This window comes from Hyperolius riggenbachi, chromosome 5 (genome assembly GCF_040937935.1).
Source record: "Hyperolius riggenbachi isolate aHypRig1 chromosome 5, aHypRig1.pri, whole genome shotgun sequence".
Lineage (NCBI taxonomy): Eukaryota > Metazoa > Chordata > Amphibia > Anura > Hyperoliidae > Hyperolius > Hyperolius riggenbachi.
Window position 1 is genome coordinate 206,132,589 of NC_090650.1, and position 21,229 is coordinate 206,153,817.

General features: G+C 44.2%; 1 protein-coding gene across 1 annotated transcript in view; it reads right to left on the minus strand.

The window, feature by feature from the left end:
* Window positions 1-21,229, minus strand: part of LOC137518572 (bromodomain-containing protein 4-like) — a 170,769-nt gene that overhangs the window by 7,045 nt on the left and 142,495 nt on the right. The window contains exons 23-29 of the mRNA XM_068236621.1: window positions 16,199-16,294; window positions 12,512-12,625; window positions 9,519-9,623; window positions 7,916-8,032; window positions 4,830-4,922; window positions 4,637-4,729; window positions 774-2,294 (exon numbers count right to left, since the gene is read on the minus strand). Of these exons, the coding sequence (XP_068092722.1) occupies window positions 774-2,294; window positions 4,637-4,729; window positions 4,830-4,922; window positions 7,916-8,032; window positions 9,519-9,623; window positions 12,512-12,625; window positions 16,199-16,294 (2,139 nt within the window). The remainder of the gene's footprint in view (window positions 1-773; window positions 2,295-4,636; window positions 4,730-4,829; window positions 4,923-7,915; window positions 8,033-9,518; window positions 9,624-12,511; window positions 12,626-16,198; window positions 16,295-21,229) is intronic.

Genomic DNA, 21,229 nt, shown 5'->3' on the forward strand with positions numbered 1-21,229 from the left:
GCGACATCATACGTGTCCCAAAGACCCTCGCCGCTGCCGCTCAGTTCTTCAAAACAGCCCGGTGATCTCTATTGGGCTGCAAAAGACCAATGGGAAACCTCAGCAACAGGCAGAATTCTCATTGGTTTATACTGAACCAATGAAAATTCTCCCTTTTTCTAGGGGCAATTGACCTGCTGCAGCCTACGGAGAGTTGCATGCTTCTGCTGGCCTCCGGGCTGTTGAATGGATCAAGCAGCAGTGGGACAGGTGAGCGGTGATGCGTACAGGCGGATGTGTGAATGCGGCATGAACCGGGTGCGGAACGGTCATGTGTATTTTTTTGCATGTGGATGCAGATTGTACATTACCCATCCACCTCACAGATGCCCTTAACATTTTTTGTTCTGCATCTGCTCAAGTGTGAACCGGCCCTTACAGGATGAACAAAAGAGATGGAAGATCTACTGAGAAGAGTTACAAGGCTGTAGTCTAATAATATGCACTTTTATCATCATGTGGCCTGCATAAGTATATGGGAGCAGGGTAATAATATTCAGGAACAAAAAGCAGATACAATCCTCGCTACAAGATTACATTTCTTTCTACATATTAGCACTAATGTTGTTAAATGTGAAATAAAGAATGAATGGGCCTCATTATTCAGGAGCCCAGATATGTGTGAATGGATTGCTTCACTAAACTACAAAAAATCTACAGTATGTCAAGACCTAAAAAAAAAACAATCAAATCAGCCTTTTTCATAGACCTACCATAAATTAAAAGAGACTTACCTTTAAAAGATGGGTTGGTAGCTGTGATTTTAGTTAATGTTTCAACTACCTCCGAAACCTCCATGTTCTTAATGCTGTCAAAAAATTTAGATGTGATGTCATTCTGTGCATGGGTGAGGAATGGAGGTATAGTCCTTGGTGCATTTGACTCCTGTGGAAACTGTGCTCTAGGGGGAGTCAGGGCAGCAGAACTTCCTGGCCAACCATAAGAATTAGGTGGTCTAAAACAGGCAGGTCCTGGCACATTGCCAAACTGTTCATGTGGATTTGGAGCTCTGGGAGGGGAAGGTCCTGGCGCATTGCCAAACTGTTCATGTGGATTTGGAGCTCTGGGAAGCGCAGGTCCCGGAGCATTTCTAAACTGTTCATGTGGATTTGGAGCTCTGGGAGGAGCAGATCCCAGAGCATTTCTAAACTGTTCATGTGAATTTGGAGCTCTGGGAGGGGAAGGTCCTGGAGCTCTGGGAGGAGCAGCAGGTCCTGGAGCATTTCTAAACTGTTCATGTGAATTTGGAGCTCTGGGAGGGGCAGGTCCTGGAGCATTTCTAAACTGCTTATGTGAATTTGGGGCTCTGGGAGGGGAGGGTCCTGGCGCATTTCCTAACAGTTCATGTGGATATGGGGCTCTGGGAGGAGCAGGTCCCAGAGCATTTCTAAACTGTTCATGTGAATTTGGAGCTCTAGGAGGGGCAGGTCCTGGAGCATGTCCCAACAGTTCATGTGAATTTGGTGCTTTGGGAGGGTCAGGAGAATTTACATTTCTTAAATTCTCATATACATTCTGGCCATTAGGAGAAACAAAAGGAGCTGAACCCCTTATCTGTTCTTGATTTACAGCTCTCGAAGGGGTGTATTCAGAAGGTTGATTAAAGCGTTCGTATGGCTTTACAGCTCCAGGGGGGGCAGAACCAGGAGGGCTTAGCCCTCTATGGGAAGCAGAAGCAGGAGGATTTATCCCTCTAGGAGGGGCAGAACCAGGAGGATTTTGCCCTCTTGGGGGAGCAGAAGCAGGAGGATTTATCCCTCTAGGAGGGGCAGAACCAGGAGGATTTTGCCCTCTTGGGGGAGCAGAAGCAGGATAATTTACCCCTCTAGGGGGGGCAGAGGCAGGAGGATTTAGTTCTTTAGGGTAGGCAAAACCAGGTGGATTCACCCCACTAGAGGGGGCAGAGCCAGGAGGATTTACCCCACTAGGGGGGGCAGAGCCAGGAAGATTTACTCCTTTAGGGGGGGCAGAGCCAGGAGGATTTACTCCTTTAGGGGGGGCAGAGCCAGGAGGATTTTTTGAGCACTCATTTGAATCTAGCGGTTTACTTGAGCTGGAACCAGCTGGTTTGTTAGAGGCTTGTTGTGGTTTCAAGGCTTTAAATTTTTCAAATCTCTTCAAGAATTCTTCAACAGCAGCAGGTGTCTTCTGATCTGCAGTCTCTTGTTGGTTCCACCTACTTTTATTTCGTCTGGGTTTAGTGGTGGAAGTACTGTCGCTTTGTTGTGGTGTGGAAAAACTGGGGTCTTGAATATCTTTAAAATGCAAAAAAAAAAAATACAATAAATACTTTCATGTGTAATTCATGTAAGTACAGTAGTAAAGAGTACATTTGAAATCGGCGCCGGTAGACTTGGGCGCAGGATACAGCGGTATATAGCTGATCCTGCTTCTGCACAAGTCTGGGCCGATTTAATTACTATTCCCCCTCCAGGCCGCCATGGATAGTGGAGGAATGAAATAATTTGGCTTCCAGCGATTGCTGGAGGCCGAATTATTATGTTTTTAAGCAACCTCTGCTCCGTCTTCTGACGGAGCCGACGTTACTCACTGAGCGCTTCAATAGGAATGATTCCTATTGAAGTCTATGGAGGCGCCGGCTGCGCCCAAATCTAGCAGCGCTGAAAAGCACTGCTCCGGTAGTAAAGGCTCTTTTCTTTTGCTGCAGTTGCACATGTGCATGTGCATCTATAATGCATTTTTTGCAATGCTCTAATCGTGGTTTGTCAAACGCTAGTCCTCGAAGGTCAAGGTCCTCACACATTTTTGACATGGCTCAAATTAACTGATGGGAATGAATCAGAAAAGCTGTGGTTTCATCAAGTAGCACACAGTTCTCTATCCATCCACTGGCATGGATATGGCCCCCAAGGACTGGAGTTAGCCACCTGTTTAACTGTGTGTACAAACAGAGCCTTAAAGGGAACCTAAACTGAGCGGGATATGGAGGTTTCCTTTTAAAAAATGCCAGTTGCCCGTCAGTCCTGCTGATCCCTTTGGCATTAGTAGTGGCTGAATCACACACCTGAAACAAGCATGCAGCTAATCCAGTCTGACTTCAGTTCGAGCACCTAATCTGCATGCTTGTTCAGGGGCTGTGGCTAAAAGTATTAAAGATACAGGATCAGCAGGAGAGTCGGGCAACTGGTATTATTTTAAAAGGAAAAATTCACATCCTTCTCGGTTTAGGTTGCCTTTAAAGAACAACTGACGCGAGAGAGAGATGAAGGCTGCCATATTTACTTCCTTTTAAGCAACACCATTTGCCCGTCTGCCCTGCTCATCCTCTGCCTCCAATACTTTTAGCCATAGCCCCTGAATAAGCATGCAGCAGATCAGAGGTTTCTAACATTGTTAGATTTGACATGATTAGCTGCATGCTTGTTTCTGGTGTAATTCAGGCACTACTGCAGGTTTTCTGCATTAAAATGAAACCATACTGTTTTGTAGTCCGCTTGAATAGACTGGTTAAAGGAACATTTACATGGCGATATTTGATATACTTAGTTTTGAGTTGTCCTGCATGTCTGAGGGTTCAAACCCACAAGAAGCCTTTTGTAAGCACTAGTGATTTGAAAAAGCTCTTGCTAATGCAATACTATGGGGGATTTTTATAAAATCACATCGCTCAAGTGGGATCACAGCATTACATTAGCAAGCACTTTTAAAAATCACAAAGCGCTTAGAAAAGCGCTCCTAGTGGGTTCTAGGCCTTACTGGTGAAAACTATTCTCCACAGTGTAATGTATCTGAGGTCTTCTCCCACACCACAAACTCAGGGTGGTTTAAGGGGCCCCGAGGGAAAACTTGAGTAGGGGGCTACCCTACCTACCCTCCCCCCCCCCCCCCCCCACGGTCATAATCTCACTGCTCCCCAGGGCCCCATGCATGTGCAGCTGCATTACTCACTTGTTTTAATGCATGAATAAGTAGATTTAAAATCGTTAGCAATACACATCACCAACCACACTAAGTATTCAGGAAAGAGCTGCCAGAATAAAACCACCTGGAGGAGAGATGGAGCATGCGCAGATTGGCCAGATGTATCCCCAGTATTTGTTGTGTCCCAGTACAGGTACCCCGATGTGCTTCCAGTGTTAGACAACCCCCCATATAGATAGCCAGACGTGCCCCCAGTATTAGGTGTCCCCCAGTATAAATAGCCAGATTTGCCCCTAGTATTAGCATCCCCCCTCCCCCCCCCCTCCCAGTATAGGTAGCCAGATGTGCCACCAGTAATAGGTCTCCATCCCCAAGTATAAGAAGCCAGGTGTGCTCCTCAGTATCATGTCCCCCACCCTCCAGGAATTAAGAGTCAGTTACCGGGACAAGCTTCTCCAGCAACAGATATTCAACAGTGTACTCCCACCCCCAAATCATGCCCAGCCCAGTATAGGTAGCGGGTGTGTCGCCAGTATTAGGTAAGTTTGACCCCCAAGCCGCCCCCCACGCCGCCAGGTGCAGGTAACCAAATGAGATGTTTGAACTTCTCTACTACATGCACAAATACTATATGTAATAAAAAGGGCTTTGCCATAAATACAGAAAAGGAAGTATGTGTTTTTGCACAAGCACAAGCAAGAGACTGCATATGCACCTGGAGAAACCAAAGGACCTGGTTCAGGAGCAGACTCTTTGTTGTCCTTTTGAGGAGAATTAAGATCTTCTTTATCTGAGTTGTTTACAGGCTCTGCCAAAAAAAAACCACAAAAAAACCTACTTTATCAGCACACAAGAACAGAACAAGAATTCCTCCCAATTGTGTTACCAGATGGGTAAGGTGATATTACCTAGATTGCTGCAAGGCTCTGGTTCACTGACAGATGTCTGACTATCCAACTCTTGCACTGGCAGGCTTGTGCCATCTCTTTCTGCAGCAGGTTCTGTTTAGACACAAAGGAAATATAGGTCTTTCAGATTTAATAAACATATTGAAAACATTCTTCGTGAGATAAATAAAATACTACATATGAATATTTCATATTCACCACCACAGGTGATGAGCTCAGTGGAAGGTGAAGGAGTCAGCAGTGCAGGAAGTGGCCAATATCTGGGCTCCTTATCAGGTATTTTACAAGTCATTTATTTAGCATAAGCCAATTAAAGATTAGAGACAGATAAGAACAGGTTCTCTTATGCTAGATACACAGGGTAAGATTTTCCATGCGATTTTGTGACCCGATCATTTTTACTGCACTTGATTCTCTTATCTTCATTCCTTTTCCTTTTCCATTCACTGCTATGAGAAATCGAGTGCAGAAACGATCAGGAGCGATATCGGACATGACAGATTTTATCAATCGGATCCATCTATCTCATGGAAAATCGTACCGTGTGTATTAGGCATAATGCTAGGTACACACTATGAGATTTTCTGTCACATTTACTGTCAGGTTGATTATTTCTAATATGTCCGATCTGATTTCCGATAATTTTCTGATCGATTTCTGACTGTTTTCCATTCACTCCTATCAGAAATCGATCGGAAATCAGATCGGACATGTTGGAAATAATCGATCTGACAGAAAATCGCATAGTGTGTACCTAGCATTATGGGAGGAAAATGTTGGCTGCCCATACACTGCAGGCCGATTCCCGATCAATTTCATGCTAAATGCAGTGAAACGCTGTGGGCTGTCAATCTACCGCAGTTACTGACCCACCCCTGTTTGATTGACATCTTCTCTCTGGTCAGATCGTAATTTCGAGTGATTTTTGCATGTTGAAAAATATTTTTGCCAGATTTTGACCACAGCGATCAAATCTACCAGGAATCAACAGGGAAAAACTACATGTGTATGGTGACAACTTCACTAAGAGCCCACACAGATCTGAAATCTTGAAAAATATTTAAGCATGAACTAGGGCTGTACGTTTGTACATGACAAGTAGGGATGGTCATTAATTCTGGGTTGATGCAGAATTATGCAAATTTTGTATGCAGCTTGAAAATGGAGCATTCAAAATCCGCTTTTGCAGGATTTAATTTTCAAGCAGCATACATTTGCATATATAATTCAGGGCTGTGGAGTCGGGCAATTTTGGGTGCCTGGAGTCGGAGTCGGGAAAAAATGCACCGACTCCGACTCCTAATGAATTTGTAACTGTAATTAAAATAGAAAATATGATAAAATGTTCTATTTCTCAGATAATAGTCATTAAAAATAATGTATATATACAGTATATATACAGTAATAGCTGTGCTTAGTCCACAAAAATGAAATAAACCAATCAAAATTAGTTACTTGTGCTGCTTCAATAAAGCAGTTCCCGTATTTTTAAGGTCAGATATACACATCTGATTGTGACTGTACAGTATATATGATGTGTACACAGGAATCTCTTATATATACTAAATAACATCTATGCTGTAAGAATAAAGCCTGATGTGTAGCTGTGTCACTAATAGAGATGGTCAATGAGATGGAAATAATTCTGCATTGATGCTGATTTATGCAAATGTATGCACTCCCTTTGCTGATGAAATCAAATAATTTGATATGTTAAAATTTGGTTTGGTGACTACAAATTAAAGGGTTCCTGAGATGGATGAAAAGTAAAGTTTTATACATACCTGGGGCTTCTTCCAGCCCCCTTCAGGCTAATCAGTCCCTCACTGTCCACCTCCACCACCTGGATCTTCTGCTATGAGTCCTGGTAATTCAGCCAGTCATCGCTGTCCGGCCGCATGCCGCTCCCACAGCCAGGAACATTCTGCACCTGCGCAATAGTGTTGCACAGGTGTAGTACGCTCCTGGCGGCGGAGTGTGTGCATGCGCACTACGCCCGACTGGCTCAAGTACCTGGACTTATAGCAGAAGATCCAGGTGGTGGAGGAGGACAACGAGGGACTGATTATCCTGAAGGCGGCGGGAGGAAGCCCAAGGTATGTATAAAACTTTAATTTCATCTGTCTCAGGTTTACTTTGTTACACAGTAGTACTATACTCTACATATGCACTCCCCACAGAGCTGCAGGGAATCCACTGAGAATGCTGTGCACATTGAACACAGAGGTGTTGTCTGTTTACAATCTCCTCATTCCCCTGCAGAGTACCTGCACATCATTCCTACATGTACCCACACTTACATTGCCTAGGGCCTGATAGATGTTCTTTGTTCCGGTTTGTACCTTTTACAAGTACTCTTACCAAGGACTAGTTTTAGCCTAAAGGGAATAAATATGGCAGTCTACATATCCTTCTCACTTCAGTTGTCTTGTAAAATTCCTAAGCGTTGGCAGTTAAGAGACGAATTTCATGTTACATACTTTTAATCAACAAAATTGTAATATGCAAATTAGAGGAGTCAGAGTCGAGGAGTCGGAGGAATCCTAAACTGAGGAGTCGGAGTCGGTGAATTTTTGGATCGACTCCACAGCCCTGATATAAATTACACGATTCTGCATCAACACACAATTATGTGCATTGCATGGACCATCCCTAGTGACAAAGATTCTAAGCTAGTAGTAAAACCGATAAACTTACCGTATTTTTTGGACTATAAGATGCACCTGACCATAAGACGCACCTGGGTTTGGAGGACAAAATCCAGGGGAAAAAAAAAATATACTAACCCTGGTGCGTCTGATACAGGGGCATCTTGTGGAGCAGGAGTTGCAGGGCTGGTTCTCAACTTTTTGCTGCCTGAGGCAACAAGGAAGCCAGGCATAGTTGCCTGCAGTGTAGGTAGCCAGGCATAGTTGCCTGCAGTGTAGGTAGCCAGGCATAGTTGCCTGCAGTGTAGGTAGCCAGGCATAGTTGCCTGCAGTGTAGGTAGCCAGGCATAGTTGCATTTGGACCATAAGACGCACTCACTTTTTCTCCCCATTTTTGGTATTTGCAGATGGTTTCTAAAACCACAAAAAAAAAAATACCTTGAGGGCTGTCAGAAGCAGGGTTTGAAGATGGTTTTGTATCCTGCACCTTATTGATGTCGTCATTTAACTGACTCAGATACTGCATTTTTCTTGAACTGCTTTTAGCAGGAATCTCTGATAGAATAAAGCAAATAAAGCACGCACATGAGGATATTAAATAACACTTTATAAAAAATAAAATAACTAAGGCATTTTCACTATTAACATTAATACAATAATTTAAAACAAAACATTTAAAAAAAAAAAAAAAAAAAAGGATGCTTGTGTGGTTAGACAGTGTATTGGTTAATGGTTCTGCCTCTGACACTGGAGACCAGGGTTTGAATCTCGTCTCTTCCTGTTCAGTAAGCCAGCACCTATTCAGTAAGGCGTATTTGGGATACACTCCCTAACACTGCTACTGCCTACAGAGCGTGCCCCAGCTCTGGTGCTTTGAGTCTGCTAGGAGAAAAGCGCAATATAAATGTTATTTGTCTTGTCCTAGAATTGTTTTCTGTTCATTGAGGGAAAGTCAAGTACACTAAGGGCTGGTTTACATGGCCAGCTGCCGGTGGCTTGTTTGGCTGTGGCAAACGCTCTTCTATTACTGCACAGAAAAGCAATCGACATGATTTGCCGTTGATACGTTTGAGCGCTAGACTATAACCACAAATGGTGCTGACGCCGGAAGCTACATGTAGTGTTCAGGAAATCTTGATCTACTGAGCATGTGTTCTAAACATGGCAATCAACAGTAAATTATGTGAGATGAACACATCCAAATCCATATGATTATTTCCAGATTTTAGGTTCTGAAAGTGGTGCAATTTTTTCACAAGCTTTTAGACCCTAAAAATCATACTACTAGATGGATCTGTGGCAGCCCTGCACAGTACTCACCAACTTGGGGTTACCGCTCTGAGCTGCAGATTTCTGGCCCGAGCCTAACTCGAGATTACCGGGCTTAGGCATTTGGAGGGGGAGGATGGTTAAGGTTAAACATCATTAACAATAACATTTCTATAGTGCTTTTATCCCATAGGACTCAATGCGCTTAAGGGAGGGTTCTGTGTGAGAGCAGTGTTCGGTTTAGTTGTAGTAAAATATCGGTATTATTTACCAATATTATACTAGGATACTTTACACTTTTAAAATGTAGAATATCTGTAAATTTTACTGGTATTCTACTAGCCGAAATTGGACGCTCAAATTTCCTTGAACCTCTTTTTCATGCAAGAGACGTATCACTACAGCACTTAACCCTGAACTGCCTCAAGCCTAAAGATTAGTGACTTGTTCTGTTGCGATGGAGGGCAGTGGTGGGACAACAGCATGGGATAAAGTGGCTTCAAGCAGGTGGGGTGTTTAGGGGGAACAATGAGCTCAGCCAAGACGATCTGACACTCTAGATCTCTCGGTGAAGCATTCGGGCCACCATAACCACGACCTCAGCAGAGAACTCTCTAGAATGTGTATGATGCTTGTGAGACCCCAAAGATCATGTAAACAGTTAAAGCCTAAATTGGGGCTTTAGTTTATAAGTGTATTTATAAAAGGTATCCTAAACCTGAAGTAAATTTAATAACTGGTTTGCAGATGGTAACAAACCAAACCAAAATACCTTGAGAGCCGACAGAAGCAGGCTTTGAAGATGGTTTTGTATCCAGCTCCTTATTCAACTGACTCAGATGCTGCTTCTTGCTTGGGCTGTTTTGATCGGCAAACTCTGAGAGGAATAAAAAAAATGTAATGATATTCATTAACTAATAAAAATAACATTTTCAAGACATTTTACCTCTAGTAGGATTGCAATAATACCAGGGGCGTAGCTTGGGGTGGGCGGGGTAGGACATGTGCCACCGGGCGCTGACTCTCTAAGGGCACCCAGCTGCATGTCTTTTTTTTAATCACATCTCTCTGCCACAGCATCGCTAGCGCTGCCTTGCTCTGTGTGTGTGACATCACAAACCGCCGCCGCTGCGCAGCGTGCATAATAGCCATGAGTGGAACGCAGGCAGAGCCAGTGGCAGCGGCAGCCAGTCAGAGATGTTGAGGAGGAGCCGAAGCACTGAGGCAAAAAGTGCGACTTTGGAGAGGGGCGGAGACGGACAAAGTACAGTGGAACCAGCTAAGCTCAACTAGGCGACAGGTAGGGATGCCACCAAGCCGTTGCCACCCAGCCGGTAAAAAACTATTACACCGGCCGGCGCCGGAGGGGGGGGGGGGGGGGGATACAATCTACTCCTTCAATAGTCATAGTCATCATATTATGTATTTATATAGCAGAGACCTCTTCTGCAGCACTTTACAGAGTACATAGTCATGCCACTGACTGTCCTTAGGGGAGCTCACAATCTAAACCTACCATAGTCATAGTCCAATGTCCTACCATATTATTATGTATTTATATAGTGGTGGCCTCTTCTGCAGTGCTTTGTGGGGATATTTTATGGTTTAAAGGAAAGGGATCTTAATCCAACGATTTGCTTGGCAGGTCTCATTACACCACTGCTAACTTCCAGTGCATTTGGCTCCACCCATGATGGTCACTTTCTGCTGCATGACCATGCCCATTTTTTTGCACGGCGACGCATGTTTTACCATAGGGGTGGGTGCAAAAACTGTCTTTGCCCCGGGCGCTGAAGGCCCTAGCTACGCCTCTGAATAATACGAAATGATAAAGTTCAGGATGGTAAAAAGGGGATTTTTGTGTATTCGCCATACAAGCCTCCCCTCTACAGATCAATGGGGGACGCTTTATTAGCAGTCAAGTAAAGAATGCCCATAGGACACTAAAAATAAATCTTTGCCCGCATGCCATGAGTTAAATTTGTTTTTTGATAGGCCACTTAATCTGTGACTCTTTCAATTGGGTCAGTTCCATATGACTGGTACACAGCTGATTTTATAAAAAAATAAATAAAGACAATTGGGAAATTATAGACATGTAAGGTTATCAGTTAAAGGACAACTAAAGTGAGAGGAAATAATAAATATAAATATTTGTCTGCAGGAGTGTCTGAATCACACCAGAAACAAGCACCCAGCTAATCTTGTCAGATCTGACAATGTCAGAAGCACCTGATCTGCAGCATGCTTGTTCAGAGAGTCTATGGCTAAAAGTATTAGAGGCAGAGGATCAACAGGATAGCCAGGCAACTGGTATTGCTTAACAGGAAACAAATATGGCAGCCTCCATATCCCTCTCTCTTCAATTGTCCTTTAAACTTTTGTATATACTCATTAGGATACCTTCAAACCGTTTTAAAGCACAGACTAGTCTAATTTTAGTTCATCAGCATAGGTTTACTAAAGCCAAGTCTGGTCTGATCAACATGCTTAGCCTTTATTTTTGAAGTGGTGTATGCAAAATTAGATCATGGGAAAGCAATAGACTTAGTATATTTGCATTTTGTAAAGGCTTTTGACAGTTTCTCGACAGTAGTGAGATACAGAAGCTGAGGATGTAGGGACTGGGGAAATGTGTGTATGTGGACAGAGAGATGGTTCAGGGGCCATCCCGCCCATGACGCGGCTTCCACAGGCGAGACAGAAACAGGAAGTGAAGAGGCCTGCCGCTGTTCGCCTTACCACGGGCCCACTTGGACATCACAGCCACCCGGACATGACAGGTGGGACAGCAGAAGATCGGGGGGGGGGGGGGTCCTGCATCCTCACAAGTTTGCCTCAGGCGGCAAAAAGTCTAGAATGGGCCCTGGTTCAAGGACAGAAGGCAAAGCATCATGGTAAATTGATCATACTTAAGATGGACTAAATGGTTTAAAGAGGCGCCCTGGTGGTATATAAAAGCGTGTAAAAGCAGTTTTAAAACCGATAAAGGTTTGAGGTTGCTTACCTCAAGGACGACAAATCTTTGTAGGGACAAAAGATTTTATTGATCGCACAGGCAACGTGTTTCATGGGGAGCCTCCCTTAGCTTGCTATTTCAATTGGCCTGGCACTGCTATTGGCCTGAGGAAGAGGGCTCAGACCCGTGAAACGCGTTGCCTGTGCTACCAATAAAATCTTTTGTCCCTACAAAGATTCGTCGTCCTTGAGGTAAGCAACCTCAAACCTTTATTGGTTTTAAAACTGCTTTTAAACGCTTTTATATACCACCAGGGCGCCTATTTAAACCATTTAGTGCATACCTAACTCCCATACGGTACCTGTGTGAGGGATGGAGGCAGAACATATGTGGTTTACACCACGGTGGACATCTGCCTCCCTTCTTTTTTCCAAGGAGAGCGACCGCATCCAGGTCCTTAGTGACCTCTCCGAGTGGAGTCAGGTTAATTGTCTCCACCTGCTTCCTGTGGTCGGTTGCCCCTCTGCAACCCACTCTTGTGAGTAGATCCTTATCTTCTACATTGACAATTTTGACTAAACCTATTACACTATTGGGCTCCCGTGTTTTTGTTTCCAGTGTCTTTTCCCCAGAGGGTGTCCTGACACCAATCATCCACTAATTTTCAAGATGGGAAACTGTTAAAGGAGCCCCAAAGAGGTTAGAACTAGGTCGGATTATTTTCAATCTATTTGTTATTATATTTAAGTAAAGCTGAACACCACATTTGAAGATGACCACAAAATAATAATAATAATAAGAGATACCTTGAGGGCTGTTAGAGGCAGACTCAGACGACGGTTTTATATTCAGCACCTTATGGTCATCATTCAACTGACTTGGATGATGAATCTTGATTGGATTCCTTTTAGCAGAAAATTCTGAGGATAAAAAAAATGTAATGATATTACATCATAAAAAAAAAATACAATTTGCAAGACATTTCTTTTCTTCTTATGAAGAATACAAGGATTTAAAATCATACATTTCTTACAAAAAAATGTTGAGAACCGTAAAAAGAAATTTGTGTATTCCCTATAAAACTCTCTCTATTTGGTTCACTGGAGGACAATAGTCAAGTAAAGCCCTGCCCATAGGAGGTTGGAAACTAAAATGCTTAAAGGGACACTTAAGTCAAACAAAAAAAATGAGTTTTACTCACCTAAAGCCCCATCTACACCATGGGACATTGAAGCGATCCGGCGGCTCGATTAGCCGCCGGATCGCCTCTTCCGCGTGCCCGCCGCGTCCCCACTCGCCGTGCGTGCCCCGCATTCGATTCCCCGCTCGTCCCCGCCGCTTATCTCCCGCACGATTCCCTGCCATTGTCCCCTCGCGGGGATCGAGCAGGGAATCGGCGGTGCGAAGATCCGTCCTGCCGGATCTTATCAATCGAGCCACATCAGCGGCTCAATTGATAAGGAGCATCGCGGCCGCATCTACGCGTGTAGATGCGGCTTAAGGCTTCCAATAGCCCCCTGCAGCTGTCCGGTGCCCTCGTCGTCTCCCTCCAATCCTCTTGTCCCCGCCGACAGCCACTTCCTGTTTCGGTGACAGGAGCTGACAGGCTGGGGACGCGAGTGATTCTTCACGTTCCCAGACACATTAGCACCCTCTATGCTGCTATATGGTATATGATATATGCTATAGTAGCATAGATGGCGCTATTGTGGCCAGGAACGCGAAGAATCACTCGCATCCCCAGCCTGTCAGCTCCTGTCACCGAAATAGGAAGTGGCTGCCGGCGGGGCCAGGAGGATCGGAGGAAGACGGCGAGGGCACCGGACAGCTGCAGGGGGCTATTGGAAGCCCCAGGTGAGTAAAACTAACTTTTTTTGTTTGACTTAAGTGTCCCTTTAAGGCTTACTTTCACTAAACCACCCTTTCAAGCCTAAATAAAGTGTGCACCTCTGCAATTGTACAACATACAATTTACTACATCACAGGATGTGAGCTGGCAATGGGGCACACTGGTGTGATGTACCAAAGGCAGAATATAGATTTCTTTAATAAATGCATCCCCAAGAGCTTACGTCTAGATCTCCAGTATCACCATATTTATTGCAGTCAAGTACAGTTTTGCCAGTTGCCAATTGTAAACATACACATCCAACCCACCTGCAGGGAGGAAGGTACTCTGTGCCAGGAAAGCCAAACGCTGCTTCTTCCACCCCGACAAGCAGCTGACATGTCTGACAGACCACCTCAATGCTCTCTCTCAAAGTAGGCCACTTTATTAGGTGGGTGGGCATGGGAGTAACAGCATTTGGCTTCTGGGACACAGCCAACCTTCCCTCCTTGCTATTGGGGTGGAATGGATTTTTTTTTTTTTTTAAGTGGACTAGACTCCTAGGCCTGGAACCCACGAGCAGCGCTTTCTAAGCTCCAGTGATTTGTAAAGCTCTTGCTGATGTAATGCTATGGAGGCTTTAATAAGAATCACATCCCCCAAGTGGGATCACACACACAGATTTACATTAGCAAGAGCTTTTCAAATCACAAGCGCTCAGAAAAGGCTTAGAAAAGGACAGCTAGTGGTTCAGGTCCTTAGTGGATCTGAACTCTTGCACAGGACAGAAGGAAAACAGAAAATTGCACCCTGTATGTATTAATTCCACGGCAGAGATGGCAGATAAGCTCATTTGAAAAGCACAGGCCTTTAACAATATGTCTGCTTCCATGATTCAGTGATGAAGTAGAAACTGTGCAGATTTGTTTTAGTATATGTATCAGCTGTAACAAAGAAAGATTATGATGATGATGTGTATCTTTTAGAGCAGAGAGGACATGCTGACCTCAGGTATGCTTCAATATCTGCTTGTTTTTTTACTCACTGCATTGGTAAAGGTGACAATGGCATAGCTCCCAACTGTCCCTTTTTCAGAGGGACAGTCCCTTTTTGGGAGCCCTGTCCCTCTTTCAGGACTTTGTCCCTCTTTCTATGTTAATATATATACACACACATATATACACACAAAAAAAATGTGTTTGATTGACTCTAAACTTTATTCCCAACCTTTAAATTGATATATTACTAATTTTAAAATGTTACTATGAAGGAAAATGAACCAGTATAGAAAGGAGGAGTGTGGTTTGAATTATAAAAACATTTTTCTTATGAAATCTTTATGGTATGTGTGGCTATAGGCGTGGTGAGGGCGTGGCCAGGGGTGTGGTAGGGGCATGGCTTAAGTGTCCCTTTTTCTCATCTCGAAAAGTTGGGAGGTATGCAATGGCTACAGAAAAAGTATGCTACGTGCACCATATTTAGAAAAATTACTGATTATTAGGGATGAGTAAGCAGTTTTGCAAGATGGGGGCTGTGGAGGAAGGGTTAATTTACCTGTGACTGGTCTACTCCATGCTGCACTGCATGCCCAGACACTTCCTGCTTCATTGCTGGAACTTACGATGAGAAGAAGTGTGGAGCAGATGTCACAGGTAAATTAACCCTCCCTGTCATGGCCTACAACTCTGATATAAGTGGGTACAGTTTCGCTTCTTGCAAAAAAAAAAAATAAAAAAAAAATCAACAAACAACATTGTTTTCCAACTTGATACAAATTTCATTGAAGACTGAAACTGGACCAGTCAAATGCATTTCCAGCCAATTTTGAATTATCCCATTTTAATCTGCTTATAAACTGCAACAAAATTAGCATCAACTTGGGAAAAAAATAGCATTTCATTGACCTAGTATGTTCCTAAAGAAGCACGGTGTTAAAAATATATTTATTCAGTGTATTTACCAACAAATACAGCATTTTGCCCATAATACTATCTTAAGATCCAGAATAGCATAATACATTACTATCAATGCAGTGCAACTCACTGTTATGCAGTACTCTGGTTACACTACTGCCCTATTAGCACCCACCGCTACTGTGCTCCCCTCATAGTGCTGCTCCCATGCTTCAGCCATACCACGATGCAATGCTCTACTCTAATGCTGGGCATACACGGCTCGATTTTGCCGCTCAATTCTGTGCTCGATCTATTTCCGTGCTCGAATCTGCAGGCGATTCTTTTATCTTCCGCTCATTTTTCTTATCTTTTGCCATTGTCCTCCATGCAGAACCGAGCGCACAAACAATCGGGCGGGAGATCAGACATGTCGGAAATTATCTATCGAGCCAACTAAATGGCTCAGAATCAAGCCGTGTATTCTCAGCATAAGTGTCCTTGCTATTGTGCTACAATCATACTGCTGCACCATTACCGCCACCCTTTCCCTGCTTCTCTTTTAGTGTACCCACCACTGTGCTGCTCTAGTGTCTGCTTCACTCTACATCCTTAAAACATTCTGACAGATTAACTGGTTCCCACCAAAATTCTGCCTAATAGCTGGCCACACACACATCGATTAAATCAATTTTTGTCAGTGCCAACATTCGAAACTTGAAGTAAACCTGAATAATTTATTTGCAGATGGTCCGAAAACAAAAAGAAAATACCTTGAGGGAAATCTGAAACCGACTGTGATGCTGGTTTTGCATCCTGCACTTTACTGCTATACCTCATCTTGCCAGGACTGCTTTTAGCAACAAACTCTGAGGGTATAAAACAAATATATATCAAATTGATTATATGTAATAATACTTTGTAAAAATAACATCTGCAAGATATTTGTTGTACAAGGATTGAGGCAATGTAATCTAAAAGTATATATTTCTTATAAAAAAACAAATTAGAAGCTCAGAACACCCATTGTATAGTTCTCTCTCTCTCCAGTTCATTGAGGACACAGCATTATCAGTTAAGTAAAGCCCTGCCCATAGGGGTTTGGACACTAAAAAGAAAGCCCTACTCTTGGGCCTTCCTCCAAGTGTAGCAAGTTCCCTCACCCATACTATACTTGGGTCAGTAAGAGCCCAGTCTAGCAATCAATCATCGACCATTCCACAATCAAAAATTGATTAGACCTAGTTTCCACTGTAGCCAATTCACAGCATCCCAACACCCCCTCAGGCAAACTTGGATCAAATCAATAGGCTGCTATCAATTCACCTGCGGTAAAAGAAAAAAAAAATAGTGCCTGCTGAATTTTTTTCAAACATCGCAAGCGAACAGCCATAGCCTTGCATTGACATGGCTATTAAATTCAGATGCAAATTTGCATCAGCGCAGTAGCCACATTCTTAATGGAAACAGACAACACCCTACTGGAAATGTAGCCTCTATTTCCATTAGGATATTATATTTCGCATTAGTTTTTCCCCATATGCAAATTTTAGTATGTCTCTAACAATCATTACATGTGAAAATTTGCGTTCAATGGAAATTACTCCATTGACATCCATTGGTTTCATTTTAATACTAAAATGTACTTAGTGGCAATGGGACTAGTCTTGAAAAATCTACCATGTCTGTTCAATTTTTATTAAATTTCAGTAGAAATCTAATCAAGAGCTGAACAAACTGCTAGCATTGTGCCGCTTATTGCCATCCAATGCTATGTGGCCATCAATTCACCTCTGAGACTTTGATACAGGTGTTGCCAAGACCCTAGTATATCCAGTGCACCTCTGGGGACCAAGAGGGGGTAGTAGTGCCTGCTGAATTTTTTTCAAACATCGCAAGCGAACAGCCATAGCCTTGCATTGACATGGCTATTAAATTCAGATGCAAATTTGCATCAGCGCAGTAGCCACATTCTTAATGGAAACAGACAACACCCTACTGGAAATGTAGCCTCTATTTCCATTAGGATATTATATTTCGCATTAGTTTTTCCCCATATGCAAATTTTAGTATGTCTCTAACAATCATTACATGTGAAAATTTGCGTTCAATGGAAATTACTCCATTGACATCCATTGGTTTCATTTTAATACTAAAATGTACTTAGTGGCAATGGGACTAGTCTTGAAAAATCTACCATGTCTGTTCAATTTTTATTAAATTTCAGTAGAAATCTAATCAAGAGCTGAACAAACTGCTAGCATTGTGCCGCTTATTGCCATCCAATGCTATGTGGCCATCAATTCACCTCTGAGACTTTGATACAGGTGTTGCCAAGACCCTAGTATATCCAGTGCACCTCTGGGGACCAAGAGGGGGTAGCTATGCAGTATGGCATGCGTTCTGAAGCAAATGTGGGCGTAACTACAATAGGCGATCGGTAGACTCTTGGCAGGCAGGTGATGATTGTGTTATGCTGGGCATACATGGCTCGTTTATGCGCCGGAATCGAGCCCTGGCGCGTCCCCGTGGGTGGCCGGATCAATTCTCGCTCGTCCTCACGTGCACTTCCTTATCTACGCTTTGTTTCTTCCATTGTCCGCCCACGGGGATCGAGCGCGGAATCGATCCGGCGCGGTGATCGGACACGTCGGATATTCTCAATCGCGCCATCAGCGGCTCAATTTATAATAAAAAACGAGCCATGTATGCCCAGCATTAGATTCTAGTGACAATCAAGTAATCACTGATAGATTCAAGGGACAGGCAAGTAGTGATGAGGTAGATTCTAGCAGCAGGTAGTGATAAGACTCTAATGGCAGGCAGTAGGTGATACGTAGTAAATGACAAGTATTGTCATGCCGTGCAGGGGCAAACGCAGGATTTTTAAAGGGGGGGGGGGGGGGGTTCCTGAAAGGTCCAGAAGCACGTATGTCCCCGAGTGCTTCAGAATACAGGTAGCTCCATACTGCCCATGCACAAAAGTGCGCTGGCGTATTACAGAGCTGCCCATCTTTGGAAGTACTCAAGGACACGAGTGTTTCTGAGGGCTTCTGGAAGCAGCAAATGTGAACGGGGTACAGCGCTGGAACAACTCCCCAAGAGAGGAACAGGAGATAGACTTAGTTAGGACAATTCAGTGGAATATGCTACATAGTTATACATAGCGCAAGCGATACCCATATGATGCAGGGATATATGCATCTGCGGAAGATGGCGGCGCTATATAAATACTAAATAATAATATTTTGCCTCACCAGGATTGCACTTTTATTTATCTTTCATGTATGACAAGAACACACAGCCAGCTCTAGGAGAAGAGGGAAACAAAAGGTGAATGAAGGAGGCTGGTGCACACCAAGAGTGCTTCTGAGCGTTTTTCAAATCAACAGTGATTTGAAAAGCGCTTGACTAATGTTACCCTATGTGGGTGTTCCCACAGCAGCGTTGTGATTTTTTCAAAATCGCAGGTATACTGCATGTAGCATGTTTTTGAGCAATTCATTCAAAAATCGCTCTGAAAATCACTTCACAAAATCACACTCACAAATTGCTAGCGATTGCTATTGTCATTTTGGCGTGCACTAGCCCAGAGAGAGGAGTGGAGAAATTGAGAATAGCCGGAGATGGAGCAGAGAACTTATCTGTATTGCAGTCCCACATCAGACAGGCTACTTGCCTGTAATCGGACTCCTGTCCCTGTCAGTCTCTCACACAAGTCAGAAAGAAGCCCTCCTGGAGTCTAGGGACTGTCAAAAACTTTTCAGCTTGTTAAACACCTTACCCACACATGCAGTCATTATAACAATGGGAAGAGACCAGACAGATGTTTGCCCACGGACCCTGAGTCCAGGCAAGCTCTGCATCATGCTGTGCATATTTACCAGCTTGCCTGCACTCTAATTTCATCATGTCTGACACTTCTGTGCTGTGGAGAGTCCAGGACTCCATAATCAACATTCTCTCACTGCAGGCTGCATCTTCTTGTGAGGGAAGCTGGGCTGCCTCTCTCATTCTATTAGCTGGAGGGAAGCACCAGAAGTAAGAAGGGAGGGAGAATGAGGCTGTTTATATTATGCGGGCTTCCCTGGCTGAATACACGGTTCAGTGCAGGGGGGAGGTTCCAGACACCCGGAATAGCCCCCTCAGTTCGCCAGTGCCGTGGATGACAAATTGTGATATCCATAATGAATGACTAGTAATGACAGGTGACAAATTCGGGCAGGCAATAGTGGTTGAGAAGTTGAGGACAGAGCAGCGAATCTTGCACCCTCCCGAAGCAATAGTGCACAAGACTCATGCCTCTCGTTACCACGTGAGTGTATTTTTAAAATAAAATTTTAAGGTTTGTACTAGATCTGCACAATGAGAGGCTTTTTGCTTCAATTCTTCGAGGTGATATGGACAAGTTACAGTGATTGAAGCTCCAAGTCTGATATATGCCTGGAAAGTGATCAACCACCATAACTAGGGGAATATCGCAGGAGGCGAGGGGAGCCTATGTAATGCCCCAAAGGCCTGTAAGCTACTGTGATCGTAGCATTTGTAGTAGGCGAGTCGCACTTCATAAGGGTGATTGCCTGCTTGGTGGAGGCGAAGATACGAGGAAGCGCCGCTGATGATCTATTTTGAATATTGCATGGAAGTTACTCAAACCTTAATAGAAGCGCATGCCTGGAAGACTTTGCACTAAGGTGCTACATTGCTCTCAGTGAGAGGACTATTATAGTTGCTCAGAGCTTTAAGTTGATTATTGCATATTGCAATGGTTTATGCATGTGTGGATAACAACAAGTGGGATACATTGCATCATATTATCTCTCTCTCTCTCTCTCTCTCTATATATATATATGTTACGGCCAGAACCCGAAGTTTGGCCACTTCTAGTTCTGGCCGGCCACTTCGGGTTCTGGCCGGCCAATTCGCGAAGTGCCCGCTGCGCTGCGGCCAATGTTAGAAACGGATCGTTTACTCTGATATGAATGTATCTTCTGGCCGCAGCGCAGCGGCCAAACGTATTAATTTGTTGCAATTTTTAAGCCGGCGGCAATGTAACGATTCAAGCCGCCGGCTTTTTCATCTGCCTCATCTCTCTCCCTCTCTCTTCTTATGGCCAGCCGGCGGGGGGGGGGGGGGGGACACGCGAGTCCCCCCGGGAGTCGTTCGTCGCAGCAGGGGCAGCAGAGCGGGGAGGCTGCAGACATTGCTTCTGCCAGCACCCGCTCTGCAAGAACGGCAGGCTTCCCTGCCGCGAAGAACGACTCCGGAGGGACACGCGTGTCCCCGCCCGGCTGCCCATAAGAAGAGAGAGGGAGAGAGATGAGGCAGATGAAAAAGCCGGCGGCTTGAATCGTTACATTGCCGCCGGCTTAAAAATTGCAACAAATTAATACGTTTGGCCGCTGCGCTGCGGCCAGAAGATACATTCATATCAGAGTAAACGATCCGTTTCTAACATTGGCCGCAGCGCAGCGGGCACTTCGCGAATTGGCCGGCCAGAACCCGAAGTGGCCGGCCAGAACTAGAAGTGGCCAAACTTCGGGTTCTGGCCGTAACATATATATAGATTGACCAAGATGGCGCCCACGCGGGTCGCCTCGGTCACATGGCTCCTCCATTTAGGCAGTTTTTAATGTTTTTTAGTGTTTTTAGTTGTTTCTTTTTAGCTTTTCTAGTGTGTTAAATGTTAGGGATAGGTTTACGATAGGTTCAAGAATACTTACTCCACTCTATGCCGAGGAAGGTGGCCAGCACCCATCCAGCAGCTAAGGTGGCCTGCATCCAGCAGCTCTCCGCACTACCGC